The 16,268-nt window shown below is 41.4% G+C and overlaps 2 protein-coding genes across 27 annotated transcripts in view; one reads left to right on the top strand and one right to left on the bottom strand.

Moving 5' to 3' along the window:
• cep89 (centrosomal protein 89) overlaps nucleotides 1-16,268 on the top strand; it is a 157,029-nt gene that overhangs the window by 43,911 nt on the left and 96,850 nt on the right. For 8 of the 11 annotated variants that reach the window (XM_079667242.1, XM_079667244.1, XM_079667246.1 and 5 more), the window contains 3 exons: nucleotides 6,427-6,586; nucleotides 6,671-6,700; nucleotides 7,281-7,448. In XM_079667242.1, coding sequence (XP_079523368.1) covers nucleotides 6,427-6,586; nucleotides 6,671-6,700; nucleotides 7,281-7,448 — 358 coding nt within the window. The remainder of the gene's footprint in view (nucleotides 1-6,426; nucleotides 6,587-6,670; nucleotides 6,701-7,280; nucleotides 7,449-16,268) is intronic. The other 3 variants (XM_079667245.1, XM_079667247.1, XM_079667243.1) reach the window with 3 other exon arrangements.
• LOC307030675 (uncharacterized protein) lies at nucleotides 7,817-11,909 on the bottom strand. 16 transcript variants are annotated; one of them, XR_013805737.1, is made up of 11 exons: nucleotides 11,663-11,909; nucleotides 11,329-11,408; nucleotides 10,809-11,164; nucleotides 10,292-10,728; nucleotides 10,038-10,214; nucleotides 9,763-9,932; nucleotides 9,414-9,652; nucleotides 9,075-9,326; nucleotides 8,792-8,987; nucleotides 8,485-8,715; nucleotides 7,817-8,368 (listed from the first exon to the last, which is right to left on the bottom strand). XR_013805737.1 is itself a non-coding variant. In XM_079667253.1 (10 exons), the coding sequence occupies exons 7-10, from the start codon at nucleotides 8,813-8,815 to the stop codon at nucleotides 8,153-8,155; spliced, it is 354 nt and encodes a 117-aa protein (XP_079523379.1). In that variant the 5' UTR covers nucleotides 8,816-8,987; nucleotides 9,075-9,326; nucleotides 9,414-9,652; nucleotides 9,763-9,932; nucleotides 10,038-10,214; nucleotides 10,292-10,728; nucleotides 10,809-11,656; the 3' UTR covers nucleotides 7,817-8,152. The 16 variants fall into 16 exon arrangements, 1 of the variants encoding a protein (XP_079523379.1); XR_013805738.1 differs by lacking the exon at nucleotides 11,329-11,408 and having other exon boundaries at nucleotides 11,663-11,908; XR_013805744.1 differs by lacking the exon at nucleotides 11,663-11,909 and having other exon boundaries at nucleotides 10,292-10,467; nucleotides 10,558-10,728; nucleotides 10,809-11,656.

Genomic DNA, 16,268 nt, shown 5'->3' with positions numbered 1-16,268 from the left:
TATGATACATCTCTCAACACCCATTTGAAACAGAACTGTAAACAGATTTACTATTTCTTTATGGATAATTTACAAATCACTCCCCTTTTAAACTTTATTCTTTTTTTACTGTCATATAGTATTTGATACCTGTTTTTCATTTATTCTCTTATTTTTTATAACTATAATGATCATATAAATGTGTGCCTCGGAAATAATTGTTTACATGAATCGTGACCAAAACGTTTGAGACCCGACCACTAGCTCGCTAGCACCAGAAGCTAACAACAACGATCTCCGGTGCGCTCTCTCTCTCTCTCGCTCGCGCACGCACACAAAATGGCTCGCTCCACACACACAAAGAGCCGAGCTTGAATGAAACACTGAGTCCCAGACGTACTTGTACTGTACTGTATCATATTATTTTCGAATCAATACTTTTTCAAATTATGATATTTTCTTTTTTTTCTTTTTCAAAACCATTTTTCCTCCTGGTCTCTTGCGCCTGTTCACCTTATCATTACAAACAAATTGAAATAACTATTGTAAGATGTTTTAAAAGGATCTGTACCAAATAAGGATTTCATATATATTATGCTTACTGTGATTTGGATATTGCACTAGTTCATATTGCATACAAAATGTGCTTAGCATTTGCTCCAAGTATGTGGTTTACTTGGTCGTAGCTAAGTGAAAATGAGTACAACATATTTTCCACCAAATGATCAACAACTTCCTCTGGACCGACTGTTTTAGAACAAATCCATCAAATTGTTTGCACCTGTCCTCCCACCTGTGAACTTAAGGCTGCAAGCCAAAATACCACACAGGAGAGCAAGTTCATTTCATGGACAAATACGAAATAGGCCTATTAAAAATCCGTAAAGGAAAAAGTCTGATCTGAGGGGAATTATTAACAAATCTTGCAAAGGAAGCATTGAGCAGTCTCAATATAGTGATGGGCAGAGAGGCTAGGAAAACAGTGCATATACCGAACCAGTTCTATAGGTTTGACTAAATGTGTTTCTTCCCACTTATTATTGCTACTATTATTTAGTCTTATTTAAATCCATGGCAGAGGATGTCCTCTAAGTGTATACGGTTCTGTCAAGTGTTTTTCTTAGTGTATGCGCAGCCAAAGAAATATATCAATGCGAGTGGACATGATGTCAATGTTTCTCTTATATTAAAAAAAAAGCTGCTTTCAGTACCTTACTGAATCAGTATTTAAAGTGGACCTATCATGCTATATTTGAATAATATAGTGTAGGACCATACCTATATAAGGCATATTTATACTTTTTATTTTTCAAAATACCAAAAAGAGCGACATTTTAGCCATTCCTCATTTTGCTCAATTTAACACTGTCTTTGCATGGGCTGATTCTGTAAGAACAGCCCCATCTACAGGCCTGGCATATGTACTACAGCATCTCCAGCGCTTTCGACTGGCAATGTCCGTGGCTGTCTCCTCCAGATTGGTGGAGTTGGCCCAATAGCCGTAGCGCCACTTCTGTGACGTCATAGAAGTGTTCAAATCTGGATCAGTCTGTATCAGATCCGTTGCAACCCCTTTTTAAGAGATTTGAGTATGGAGGAAAATAGAGAGGGTTGTGTTTTCTGACACTTGGGAAGTTCCCTGGAACACCGGGGACACATTCATGTATAAAAGTCGTACAAAAGTGCATTTTGCATGATAGGTCACCTTTAAGTTTCATCCAAATATACTTCAAGTTAACTACTACTGCTGTTTCACTATTATTTATGATGTTTGTTTAGATTACTGTCATTACTCCATTAATGTGTATGAAGCTTCTACTGCTGTAGATGTTTAAAGGGGCCCTATTATTCTCATTTTCAGGTTCATATTTGTATGTTGTGCTTCTGCTGTGACACGTTTCCATGCTCTAATGTTCAAAAATATCTTTATTTTTCTCATACTGCATGTGCTGCAGCACCTCTCTTCACCCTCAGTCTGAAACCAGAGCCCAGTCTGCTCTGATTAGTTAGCTGGCCGGCTCTGTTGTGATTGGTCAACCTTGTAGAGATGTCCTACCCCTTAGCCTATCAAGTAGCCTACCATGTTTTGGAGCGCTAGCCAATAAAGAACAAGTTTTAAATAGTGATTTAACTATGTTAACATATTAAATATTTTACAGAAGTTTCCTATAGAGTGGCGAAGTCACGCCCATCTACTTCCGGTCCATGGGACCTTATTTCGGAAAAATAATGTATTGAAGTCAATGGAGAGAGAAGGGGAATATGTGGGAGATAAACTGCCTCTGGAGGGAACATTGGAATGTTATGCATAAAAGCTATTTAACACACTACAGCAGGGGTCAAAATTATAATTTTTTTCTGAGCCACTAGATGCCGGGCCAGGAGGGGGGGGTGCTAGTGAACTGTCAACGGGGGAGCCTCGCTGCGGTGCCGTTCTGTGATTCTCCAGATTCTACAGATGCCCATCCCTGCTCACAAACTTATTAAAGATCCAAAGCTTTAGTGCGTTTTCAATCAATGCTGAGTACAGCCAAACTTGACAGTCTCTTCTCTGTCATTGTAGACCGAATGCTTCTCGTTTTGCACCGTCCCGTTCGCGTCTATCTTTCGTTTTTTCCAACCCAGTTTAGATTTAACCACGCCCACTTCCGCATTACGCAAGGATCGATGTAGCTCTACGCGATAGCGTCATAGACTTCATCTTCGGCGGTCGCGTTAAAGCATGATATTGAATAGTTGTTTTTTGTCTTTCCAAAGGATTTGTTGACTGAAAGTAAACGATCCTGTAATAAAAGCCATATCGAAGAGTCCTGAGATTGTATTACTGGTGTTTTATCATCAATAAATAGCCTGTGTGTATCCTCAAATGTCGTTTTCAGGACAAACAAAAGACGTTTTAAATATCTTATCAGCTGGAGTAAGTGCAGAATATTGAATATAACCTTGACTATTACTGTGTACTTCATTTATCTGACAGCATTATTTAATGATACTATTTTATATATATATACACACATTTATTCATTTATAAACATATATATATATATATATAAACACACACTTATATTTTGCGGGTGTGCCACGTGAGGCAGTGATGTAACCATAGGGATGTAACGCCAGGTTGATGCTGTGACGTAACGCCGCGTCGATGCTTGCGTAATGCGGAAGTGGGATCTAAACTGGGTTGGAAAAACGATAGACATGTCCCGTTCAAATGACAATCACATTTCCACGCTCGGGCCGGGGCCGGGGGAGGGGTTACAAGGCTCGCGTCTTGTGCTGCATTCACTTGCACTCAGACATTAGGGATTTTCTCATACATTTCCGATGAGCCAAAACTTTTCTTTCAATACAAAGCTGCCAACTGGGGTGGCAGCATATGCACCACCCAGGGGCGGATCTAGAAAAATATTCATGGGGTGGCAAGAGGGTGGCAGGAGAATTTCAGGGGTGGCATCCCCTGGCAGAAGTACCGTAATTTTCGGACTATAAGCCGCGCCTTTTTCCCTATTTTTCGACGCTGCGGCTTATATAACGGTGCGGCTAATCTATGGATTTTTACAGCTAACGGCCAACACCTTTAACTCTATGGGCTCTATGGCCGGTCCGCGGACCCCCACCTTTAAGCGGCGGGTTCCAGCAGGAAAAGCTGGAGGCCGGAAAAGAGTGAGACAGGTAGCGCGCAAAAGTAAAAGTGGAACCGAGAGTGGTATGCCGCTGCTGCGGCTTATATTCAGGTGCGGCTTATAGTCCGAAAATTACGGTATATGCTGATTTAATCGCAGTCATATCAATGAATGTTAACTTGGAAAGCCACAATATTAATATTTTAACTAAATAACATTTGGTGACACTATTGTGGCACATCAGTAAAGCCTTAAATATAAATATATAAGGTGGCAGGCTTAATTGAATGAATTTTAACTGAACAATAACTGAATGAGTTTGTCTCACTCTTAGACCAGCAGGGGTACCAAATCTATGCAGACTGCTGCAATAAGTACATTAATTAACTGTCTCATCGATGTGAGTTTGTATGAATATGATATTATTAACAATCATATACTTCCTATCAGCTGTCAATCACTGTTATGATTCACATATTCAGTGTTATTATTAAAGAAACTATTTTTTTTGGAGGAGTTAATGATGAATGTTCCTCAAGATGCTTGTTCACTCTCCTTCAAATTTGAAAGACAAGTAATTACCATCATATATCAAAAGATTCAAAGGAACAGTTCAGCGCCCCACAACTTCATTGCAAACAGTTACAACCTTGACTTTACATCAGAAAGAACAAATATTAAAGAAGTGACTAACTGCATCAGTTAGGGTTAAAAAACGTGTATTCAGCTAAAACATATACATCGCTGCAGTTATTATCCAGTGGAAAGCCCTTACCTACTGGCCTAGTTAAATCAAAGTGGTTAATTTTGTTTGGCTGGACAGTGAAGTTTTACGCACCGTCTTATTTGACTTTCTCTGGACTTAAAACAGTTTTTTGGGAGCAGACCCCCACAAAGAAAAAAATATATTCACACACGTAAGGTCATCATCTTAACAGTTTATTATGCTCATCGAGTCATCCGTGAGCAGAGCATCAAGTTGGCATGCCTATTACAGCTGAATGAGGCGATTACCATCTTGCTCAGCAAAAGGCCTCACAAACTTATTAAGATTTAAAGCTATGGTGCATTTTGATTCAATGCTGCAGCTTGAAGAACATATTGAGGACTAAAAAACTAATGTCACAACAGGACTTAGAAAAGCTTGTCCATGCTTTTATCTTTAGTAGACTCGACTACTGCAATAGTGTATTCACAGGGCTGACAACAAAATCCATCAGAAAGCTGCAGCTGATTCAGAACGCCGCTGCACTTGTCCTCACTAACACTAAAAGAGTGGATCACATCAGTCCGGTTCTGAAGTCTTTACATTTGCTTCCAGTCGGCCAAATAATTGATTTTAAAGTAGCTACTATTGCTAGTTTTTAAATCATTACATGGTTTAGGATCAAAGTATATTGTTGAACTCCTACATAATTACGAGCCATCAAGGTGCCTCAGGTCTTCTGGGACGGGTCTGCTATCGGTTCCGAGAGTGAAAACAAAAAATGGAGAGACAGCATTTAGCTATTATGCCCCGAAACTCTGGAACAAACTACCCAAATCATGCACGTCCGCAGAAACGCTTACTATTTTTAAATCGAGACTAATAACATATCTCTTTGGCTGCTTTTAATTGAGATGCTCATATTCACACTACAGTAGGCCTATGCCTTTTAAACGTATTGTATACCTGTGGTGTTTATTTTTATTATTTTATTATATTTGCTTTGTAATGCCTGTTGTAAAATGCCATTATATATGTGTTTTTACTGTATTTATCCTAAAAAGTCTTTTAATTTGTTTTGTAAAGCACTTTGAATTGTCGCGTACAGAAAAGTGCTCTATAAATAAACTTGCCTTGCCTTGCCTTGCCTTACAGCCAAACTTGACAGACTCTTCTCTGTCATTGTAGACCGCAAACACCTCATTCCTTCCGTCTACTTGGATCCGAAATGCTTCTCGTTTTGCGCTGTCCCCCCGTTCAAATTAAATCGTCGGCAATCATATTTCCAGGCTCGCGCCAGGGCCGGGGGAGGGGTTACAAGGCTCACGTATTGTGCTGCATTCACTTGCACTCGGACACTACAGATTTTCTCTCATAAATGTCCGATGAGCCACAACTTTTCTTTCAAAACAAAGCTGCCACCTGGGGTGGCAAGGCATTTTTCTGAGGTGGCAGCTGCCACCCCTAGCCACCCCGTAGAACCGCCACTGGCACCGCCACCCCTCGCCCTCCATGATCAAGCGGCTTTTCCAATTTGGTTGTCAATGTTTTGACTGAACTTTGTTACTGTTCACATATAAGTAAACATTGCGTTTGAATGATTTAGTGAGCTGGTGTTATTTTTTTCAAACCGCATGTTAGCTATTTCAGCACCACGCGCTGTCCACCTACTTATTGATCCACTATCAGCGTCAGTGCACCCCGCTGCCAGATTGTGCCTGTGCTGTGTGTCATTCACTCTCAACATGGATAAAAGTACAACAAGCATTCTTCAGGTGTAGGTAGATTCTCTATTTGGACATTATAGTCTATATGTGTGACTGTCGGTCCGATATTGTAAAAAAAAAAGAAAGAAAAAAAATCTCAAAATAATATTTTATTTTTATTCTCAAAATAATTTTCCTGGCCAAATATTATTGCTGGCGGGCCACCAATGGCCCCGCGGGCTGCCTATTGCCGACCCATGCACTACAGGAAAGGAAGGTTGTGCTGATTGAAACTCTTTTATATACAGTTGGGTAGTTCCATCTGCAGCAATGCGTCATATTTTCTTTATGCTTTTTTCTGTTACTTTCATTTACTTTACTCCTCCATCTCTTTATCCTCTCCCTGTAGTTTCCAAGGTGTCTAGGCAGCTGATGTTGATAGAGGCAGAAAAGGAAGAGAGCAGGAGAGAGGCGTTAAAAAACGGGAGAGAGGTACAGGTTCTGCAGGCCCGTCTGAAGGATGCCATCACCTGGGACGAACACTGTGGCATCGCTGGGAAACTCAAACGGTACCACTACAATGTCTTATTTGATCAAAAATGTCTTTCTTTAAATGATTCATAAACTGGAACACTGTTTTTTCGTGAATTAAGGACAAGAAAGAGAAGAACTTCATATTTTAAGTAGGTGACACACATTCTCTCTTGCTGTATGTTCGAGGGTGTACAGTTCCTTCTATGCTGTTGCCAAACATGCCAAATGCCTGCGCTTTACTTTTTTTTAGTATAGGCGAATATTGTTTATAAATTAAGAGTAAATTATTATAATAATAATAGTAATCATAATTAATAACAATAATTACAACAACATTAATCATTAAAATAATTTAAATCATTATTGTTATTGATTTTATAATAATTATAACAATAATTGTAAAATACATTATTATTATTATTTACATCTTATTCCTATACAACTGTTTTGTTTAAAAAAAAAAAAAAAATTGATCAAAATATTCAAAATGAATAATGATGTTGATGATTATTATTATTATCAATACTAATATAACTTCTTGAAACACTGAATTGAGTTGCATATGTTTTCTCTGAATTGTCTTGCGTTGAAACATGCTGCTTGAATAAACTTGCCTTGTAAAATACCTGTAGGCTTGTGCATTTGATAGTGATGGGACGCACTGATTTCAACAGTGTACACTGTGATGTTTTGTTAAAATATGCTGTAAAATGTGCCCTTACCTCTCAGACAACTGGAGCAGCAGGAGAGTAAGAATAAGAGTGAGATGGATGACTTTCTTATCAGATTGTCCAGTCTGCAAGAGGAGAATAGGAGTCTGGCTTTGGACAAAGCCAATCTGACTGCTGATGTAAAGAGAATGGAGGCAGAGCAGGAGCTCACCAAACAAGCTAACAGGTAATTATTATTTTCTTACTGAATGGGTCTGGGTTTTGAGTAATGTACATTCAATATTATTAACATACAAAAATTAAATTAAAACAAGAAACAAAAAAAAAAGCTGATGAAAAACGGTTGTCATGGCGGATAGTTGCATCCCTGCTCACATGCCCTGTACATACTAATCAACACATAAACAGCCCCGACCCCTAAAGACACACACACACACACACACACACACACACACACACTCTCTCTCTCTCTCTCTCTCTCTCTCTCTCTCTCTCTCTCTCTCTCTCTCTCTCTCTCTCTCTCTCTCTCTCTCTCTCTCTCTCTCTCTCTCTCTCTCTCTCTCTCTCTCTCTCTCTCTCCAGTGTTTCCCACAGATCTGAAATATACTTGGGGGGGAAGGTGCCAGGGGGGGGGGCTGCGAGCGGTGTGAGCGGACCGCGGGGCGGGCTTTGTGACGTGCAACACATGTGACAAACAACAAGTTTTAACAACAGGTTTATTCATTAACTTTACATTACTGTATGGCAATATTCATTTTGTACAAAGATGGCACTGTTTGTCAGAGCACTTAATCCGTCTAGGTTTGTTGAAGAACAGCTCCAACGCCTGTGTGTATGAGAACGCCTCATCCCATCCCGCTGGTCCACTGACTGCTATCCGCATACATGCAGCCAGGTGCTCCCCTTTCAGTCGGTTTCTCATGTCAGTTTTCATCTGTAAAACAGACAGTTTGTTTTAAATGAACTATACAGAATGACATGCAAGACACGTACCCTGTTCATCGTAGAAAAATCCCTCTCGCAGTTTACACTGGAGACAGGGATGACCAACCCCGCTGAAGAGAGAAGGCTGAGGTTTGGGTATATTTCTGCCCATTCGTCCTTCTCACTGGCCAGGAGCTGCATGATCTCAGCTTGTGTCTTGTCCTTCAGAGATTAGCCAAGGCAGGGCAAATGAGTATACAGTATAATTGAAACATTTACAGATGTCAAAACAAGCAATTCTAACCGTCAAGTTCATATTAATTTAGGTATTTACCAACCTTAAATGTTCCTTCAAGAACATGCTGCTTGTAGGAGGTCCACTCTTGGATAACTGTGGCATCCTGCCCTGGGATGAACTTGTTGGCAAGGGTCTGCAACATTGAAATGTTGGTTACATCATTGGAGGTAACTGCCTTTGGACCCAGGACACTGAAGGCCCCCAGCACTTCAATATGCTGGAACCTGCTCTCAATGTTGCTCTCCAGGCTGCAGATGTAAGGTTTGAGGACCTGGAATGATATTATACATTTTTCAGTTCAAGGAAAATAAATATTGGAATGTAAAAGTAAGAAGGGATGTATTTACATCTCTGTCAAATCTGGCCCACATATCTTCCCGGGGGCGCTCCCCTCCTGATCCTCTCCTCCTCTCCGGCAATGCTAAACGCCCCAAGTCCACCTGGGTTGTCCAAGTCTTGGTGTAGGCGAGCAAGGAACGTTCCGGGGAGTGGGGTCTCGCCTGCCTCCAGAATTCTCCTCAGAGTAACAAGTGTGACTGGCACCTAAATGTGGAAAAAGACAACAATATAATAGGATGGATAATGCAAATAACTGGGAGCATCAAATGCATTTCTTTGTAATCTACCTACTCCTTTATGTGGAGAAAGTTCACATCAGCTCTCTGAAACACCTTAGACAGCATTGCAATGCGGGGCAGCACATCTGCCTGAAGGTAGAGGGCAGCCACAAAGCGGTATGTGGCACAGACATTATAGACCTTTGGCCACTGGGCACTTCCTTGTGGTTGCTTCTTCCGCCAGAGCAGCCAGCACAGCTGTAAGGTTCCTCTGGAGGTTTTGAACGGCTAGGTGCTGCGATAGCCACCTTGTATCTTTCACCTCCTAACAACAAGTAGAAACACTGGTAAGTAAAATATATGTAAATAATATGACACCACAATAGTATTATGAAAATAGGTGAAAACACACCTTGACTTTCAAGTCGTTCAGACCAAGAGTGGTAGCGGCAGCACTCAGTGTGGCTGACCTATTTGCACTATTTCGGAAGAATAGGTGCAGTCCCTGCAGGTGGTTCCTGAAGTTTGCCATATACCTGACAGCATTTGAGGCATCTTTGCATGCCAGTGCTAGTCTGTGAGCAGCACACGCTACAGAAACCAGCTTTGGAAAACTGTCTGTGAGCTGCTTTGCCACTCCATTCAGACGGCCTAAGTTTAAGAATTAAATGCAGTGTTGAGGGCGTCATTTTGTTTCCTTTAATAACAGCTGACAATACACATTTCACACAATCCATTAGATTTAACCATAAACTCCATACCCGTCATCACTGCTGCACCGTCTGTCCCGAGTCCGTAGAGCCTGTCTACCGGGAGATCCTTCTTCTGTAGTACACTCTTGATGGCAGCAACAACGCTGTCAGCTTTCCCATCTTCCAGAGTTACCAGGTCAAGGAAGTGGTTGAAAACATAACCCTCTTTATCCAGGTGTCTAAAATAAAAATGTATAGGTTTTCACACATATTAATAAATATTAAGTTTAACTAGGCCTACATCTTTATTTAAATGCACATCATACCTTTAAAAAATACCCCACCTAACATGTAAATCCAGCTGGCGGTTTACAGATACATCTGTGGTTTCATCAACCTCTAGACCTGATTGCTTGAGATGACCTTATCTCTTCCAAAATAGGCGACTCTACTATCTCTGCAAGGATCTCCAGCATTTCATCCACTATTCTGTGTGATTGATAATTGTTTCTTTGATCCACCTGAGAAAAAGACATCATTTAACATTTAGCTGGTCAAAGTTCTTAGTTTCACAAGCATCATTTTGTACTAGGTTTACCTTCAGATTTTCAAAGTAATCACAACCCAAAAGCTGAGCTAAACTTAAGAGCTTAGGGTAGTTGGTGTGGTGAGCCATCTCATTCTTTACTAGCCAGTAAAGACATTTGAATCCACCTATGACGGCCTCATGCTCCATAATAACTGTGGGCTCAAAAGCCTGCATCACTGAGTAGCCTAGACCAAGGGCAAAGACATAATTCATTATATGAGCCAAACATGGTTGAGAGGTTGCAGAAATTAGCTTTACATAAAAAAATGATATACCTGATGCAAGTGAGACCTGATACTTTACACTATATTGATGAGGCTCTGAGGAGATGTGGCGCTCGATATAATCCTTGCGGAAAACAAGAATCCCAACTTCTATGAAAGCCCATTTTAAGGGGCCTTTCTTTATTGGAGGCTTGTGTTGCCTGCAGACTCGGCAAAACATTTCTTTTTAAAAAGAAAAACGTGTTAATTCTTACAAAAAATAAGTTTTATTACAAATATGAACTTGCAAATGCCATTCATACCATGCTGGGTGAGGTAGAGCTAATTCTTGAACTGTGGCATTTTGAGCCAATCAGGGTTCCATCCTGAGTGGCGATGCTTGGAATCTGAAAATAATGCATTGGTATTACTGCATTTAAATGGTAGAGTTCTCCTTGCTATTATACTATGTCTGTGTCTGTGTCTGTGATGCTTGGAACTGTGCTGCTTGTTCACCTGCACCTGCTTGTACCACACTGGGACCTGCTGCTGCTTGTATCACACTGGGACCTGCACCTGCTTCTACACTGGGACCTGCTGCTGCTTCTACCACACTGGGACCTGCTGCCTCTCCCTCAGTACTCTGACTAGTTGTGCCAGCATCTTCACTGACCACCGGCTAGAATTGAAAACAAGCTTGAATCTAGTTTGGTCTCTGCATTGCAACTCACTGTTGACTGCAATTGTATAATTTCAGGTCAAATGAACCGACATATATCATTATTGAGACTTATGCATTTATTATTGCCATTGCAAGCAAAATGCTAACATTGGCTAAGTTACCTGTGGTCTCTCCTCCTCTCCTCGTCTCTCCTCCTCATCCTCACGCCGTATTCTCTTAAAATATTTTTGAATACTCATATCTGAGGAGTAATGCAGGGGAAATTAACAGTCTAACCTTAGCTAAAGTTAATCTGTGTCCTTCTAACTGGCATAGCCCGAAGAGAAAACAAATTATAATCTTTTTTATATTTAATTTAGCACACGTAACTTGCACGCAGCAAAGTTGGCCTGGTTACGTTAAATACACTCTTAGTTGCCACTAACTTCAAATAATTCGAATCTCCTACCAAAGTCAGAAAACAGCAACACAATAAGGAGAAAATAGTTACTTTACCTTAGTGTCCGCGTCTTCTAAATTAACGTCGTCTTCTCCGTTTTTCGTTTCCCTCCACGCGATGGCAGCACGAACAGGAGGTGTCGAGCGAGGGATCATACACTAGTTAATCGATCGCAGAGCGAACAGGGGGGGATTATTGTCCCCTAGTTAATCAACCGCAGAGCGAACAGGCACAGGAGACGTAGAGCGAGGGCTCATTGTCCATCAGTTAATCACTCGCAGATGGCGTCGCTCGCGGACGGATACATTTTTTTTTTAAAAGGTCCGAAATATACTTGGGCGGGCCTTAATATACCTGGGCGGCCCGCCCAAGTATCAACATTGTGTGGGAAACACTACTCTCTCTCTCTCTCTCTCTCTCTCTCTCTCTCTCTCTCTCTCTCTCTCTCTCTCTCTCTCTCTCTCTCTCTCTCTCTCTCTCTCTCTCACACACACACAAACACACACCATTACTGACAGCATACTACCAGGTAAATACACACTTCTACTTGTATAAAACTGACCTTTGTACGATTAATACTTCATAAAATACTGCAGATCTTACCTCTTTCTAATCTACACACATACAAGTATTTAACTGAAGTTACACAACAGTGTTGTTGATGCAGAGTTGGAGTTTATTCACACGTCACATACTACAGTGGGTAATGTTTTCAAGAAACATTGAACAGTGCTGCCACACACGACACAGGAACAAAAGAGAAGACTCTGAACCCTTGCTTTGCCATTATATACAAATAGTGTTGCTACAAAAGTATAAATTACTAATAAGACAACTCGGACAACTAATGATCTGAAGCTACACAGGAATCTGCTGCCAAAGTGCAATAAAAAAGACAAAATGAATGGAATCAAACCCTTTTTTTGTTGCATTTTAGTAGAGTATAAAAATAAATGCCTTTAAAATAGGATGCAAGCAACACTAGTTCCTTAACCTGAATTGATAATAGACTATAATCAATTTAAGTTTGCATTCTTATACCATTTTGTACAATAATTATAATGAATAAGTTCAAACAAACTAAAACGTACAGCTGATTAATAACGGTATCTAAGTTGAGTTTTTATTATATCAAAAACCTGTTGAAATGCTACTGTTATTTTTACTGTCCCCCAAAAGTGCGTCAGCAGCCTCCAGGAATGCTTCTTTCACAACTTCGCCATCTTTGAAAGACTTCATGTGTTTCGCAAGAACGTGACTGACACGATAAGATGCTATGGTAGCAGCCTTGCTCTTGTTGTTGGGCCTGGTGAAAATGGACTGCTGTGCATTTAGCTGTCCTTTCAGGACCCTCACCTTTTGGGAGCGTAGGGCAGAATTAGGAGGGAATTCCGTCTCGTAGCGTTTGTGCACCGTTTTGAAATGCCGCTCCTAAATTAGCCTTCTTCGATAAAGCCACGCTTGCATTGCAGATGAGACAGATGGACTTCGAATTGGAATAGATACAAAAATAATCATCCTCCCACTCGGAGTGAAAATTGTATATTTTGGGCTTTTTTGCTTCTGCCATAATTGCGGTCTTGTGTGTGTGCGGACTGTCACTGTTGACAGACAAGGACAACGTCAGCGAACTACAGTATGCCCACTGCCCACCAGCCACGCCCCGACACATGGGGTCACGCCGGCCAATCACAAAACTTTGATGCGTTCAAGTGCATTATTCTGGCACAGGAAGATTATGTTATAGGACATTAACGATAAAACAGAATATTGTTGTTCTAATTTTAGACACATCTCACGATCGACTGGGAATCTCCCGGTCGATCGCGATCGACTGGTTGTGCACCCCTGATGTATACTATAGGACAGTAACCAAAAATATACTTTAAGACTGGAGAGAAAAAAAAAATGCATAAATAAATGTTAAGCTAAAATAATATATGAATGAACAACACAAATAAAATAAGTTACATTCATTTGTTATTGGCTATGGCAGGTTATTGGTTATGTTCACATACTTATTTGATTATATCCACTTGTCTAAGATGACAACAGAGACTTTCGACCCAAAACCATCTGTTGACTTGTGGATGCAAGCAGCTAATCGCAGACTCAACCAGAGAGAAAGTAGTAGGCCTACATCATCAGCTACCATGTCTGACAGAGAGGAAGACAGTGAGGAGAACAGTCAGGAGAACAGTCAGGAAAACAGTCAGGAAAACAGTGAGGAGAACAGTCAGGAGGGTAGTGATGACGGCTTTAGGATTACTGGTCGTGCTAATGTTGTCTTGTGTTCACCTCTGCATGTGTGTTCTGTGTTCACCTCTGCATGTGTGTTTAGTGCTGTGTGTCTGGCAAATAAAGTCAAGACCCCCTCAAAATGTAGGGTTTATTTCATTTTAAGGATGAGCACCAAGCAACAGCTCCTTTGAGAACCAGGGCAAAACAGTTATGTGCACCCCTGAATATATCTCTGATAGATGTGTGAGCGCGGCCAGGCGCTAAAACCAAAGAACAGAAAAGAGCTTAAGAAAGTGGGAAAGTGCCGCGTTCACACCGGAGTACTTTTCCCACTTTAGTTCCGATATAGTTCCGAAATGTCGCGTTCACACCAAAAAGAGCCGGAACTAAAATTAGTTAATGAGAACCTTTTTACCCTCTTTTCCATCCCTGCTAGAGAGCAGGGACTCTCATGTGGCTCTCTTGTGAGAAAAGAGCTATATTTCTGATTGGCTGGGCGGATTGCAATCCACGCCCCGTAAAACTCAAAAAAAGTGTTGTGAAGCCACCATTTTATTATCCTCGCATTAGCATTATTAGCATTAGCATTAGCCCAGCGCAGAAACACAGAGAGACTAACTTATGGCAACACAAAATAAAACATGGGAGCGGTGGAGATAAGGAGGTGCCGGCGCTCTGGCGATTTACCTCGGAGTTGGGGACTGGCTTCAGTAGAAGCTGCTGGGACTCCCAGCAGCTTCTACTGAAGCCACTCCCCAACTCCGGGGACATCCGGCCGGGGATCTTGGGCGGCAGTATACGCCGTGAAGTTGTTTGCGGCCTGCCAGTAAACCCAAAGCAGCAGCAGAAGAAGAAGAAGTGACGTCAGCGGCTTCATTTGCCTAATCCACCCCCAGGGACTTATTCCGGTGTGAACGCGATCTGTACTTAGTTCATCAGAACTAAAGAGTTCTGATGAACTAAGTTCTCATGAACCTTTGTGGGAAAAGTACTGCGGTGTGAAAGCGCCTATTGATTGCTCTTTTATTCGTCAAAAAACCCAGCTTGATGAGCGCTGATCCGTGGAAATGTTTGTTTTGAAAACAAGAACTCAGAACTCATAACAGTGTGTCAAACACTCGCCTTCATTTTACTATGGCTTCTACTTCCTGGAACGACGGTGTTGTGAAATGTGAATGACTGAAGGTAACAATCACTCCTCCTCCAACTACGTACAGTATGTAACGCGTCACTGCTGTGGAGCGTTCAAAGACTGTTGGAAACATCTCAACTCTCGGAAAACATTACAAAATGCAATGGAAATCAAGGGAAGACAATGAAAGTCCATAAACAATTAAGTAAAAGGAAGGAATAAATGTGTCGTCTTGAACAAAAATGGCAGACTTGGAAAGTGACATTGACATTGACTATGTGTATATGGAAAGGCTCAAACGACTGAAATCATCAAGAGCCGCTTTCACACCAAGTACTTTGCCGTACTTAGTGCCGGCACTTAGTGCCCAGGCACTTATTACCCCAGGGCACTAAGTACCAATCGCGTTCACACAGGAGTACTTTTCCCTGAGGGAAGATAACGCAAATGAGCCGCTGACGTCACTTCTTCTTCTTCTGCTTTGGGTTTACTGGCAGGCCGCAAACAACTTCACGGCGTATACTGCCACCCGAAGTCCCCGGCCGGAAGTCCCCGGAGTTGGGGACTGGCTTCAGTAGAAGCTGCTGGGACTCCCAGCAGCTTCTACTGAAGCCTTCCGAGTAAATCGCCGACACCTCCTCATCTCCACCGCTCCCATGTTTTCTTTTGTGTTCTCTCTCTGCGTTTCTGCGCTGGGCTAATGCTAATGCGAGGATAATAAAATGGCGGCTTAACAAAACGTTTTGGGAGTTTTACATGGCGTGGTTTGCAATTCGCCCAGCCAATAGAAATTGGTACTTTTTGGGTACCACCTCTCTAGCAGGCACTGAAATCTGGGGGTAAAAGTTCCCGGCACTAAGTACTCTTTTTGGTGTGAACGCGACATCAGGGGTACTAACGGAACTAATCTGGAAAAGTACGGGGTAAAAGTACTCCGGTGTGAACGCGCCTAAGGAGTGCAAAATTGGGTGCATTGACAAGGAAAATAAACTAAATCAATTAATGGAAAATGTCAGCAATGTGGAACTGGTTAAGTCAAAAATGGAAAGTGAGTTTACACAACTACGCAAGGAAATTGAAGAGTTAAATGATTCTGTTCAAGCTTTAATGTCCACTGAGGAGGAGAAAGAGGTGGAAATGGATCAGGACGAATGGTAAAACCCCAAAGCAGCTGCCTTGGAAGAGTTTACTACTCTTTGTCCAATGTGGTCCAGACAAGGACATATGAGTGTTGCACCTCAGGACAGTATTTCAAACGTAAAGAGTGTTCATTCACTAAGTTCAAGGAA

This window comes from Notothenia rossii (genome assembly GCF_949606895.1).
Source record: "Notothenia rossii genome assembly, chromosome: 2".
In the NCBI taxonomy this organism is placed as follows: domain Eukaryota; kingdom Metazoa; phylum Chordata; class Actinopteri; order Perciformes; family Nototheniidae; genus Notothenia; species Notothenia rossii.
Note: the sequence above shows the minus strand (reverse complement) of the source record. Positions and strands in the feature narration are given on the sequence as shown.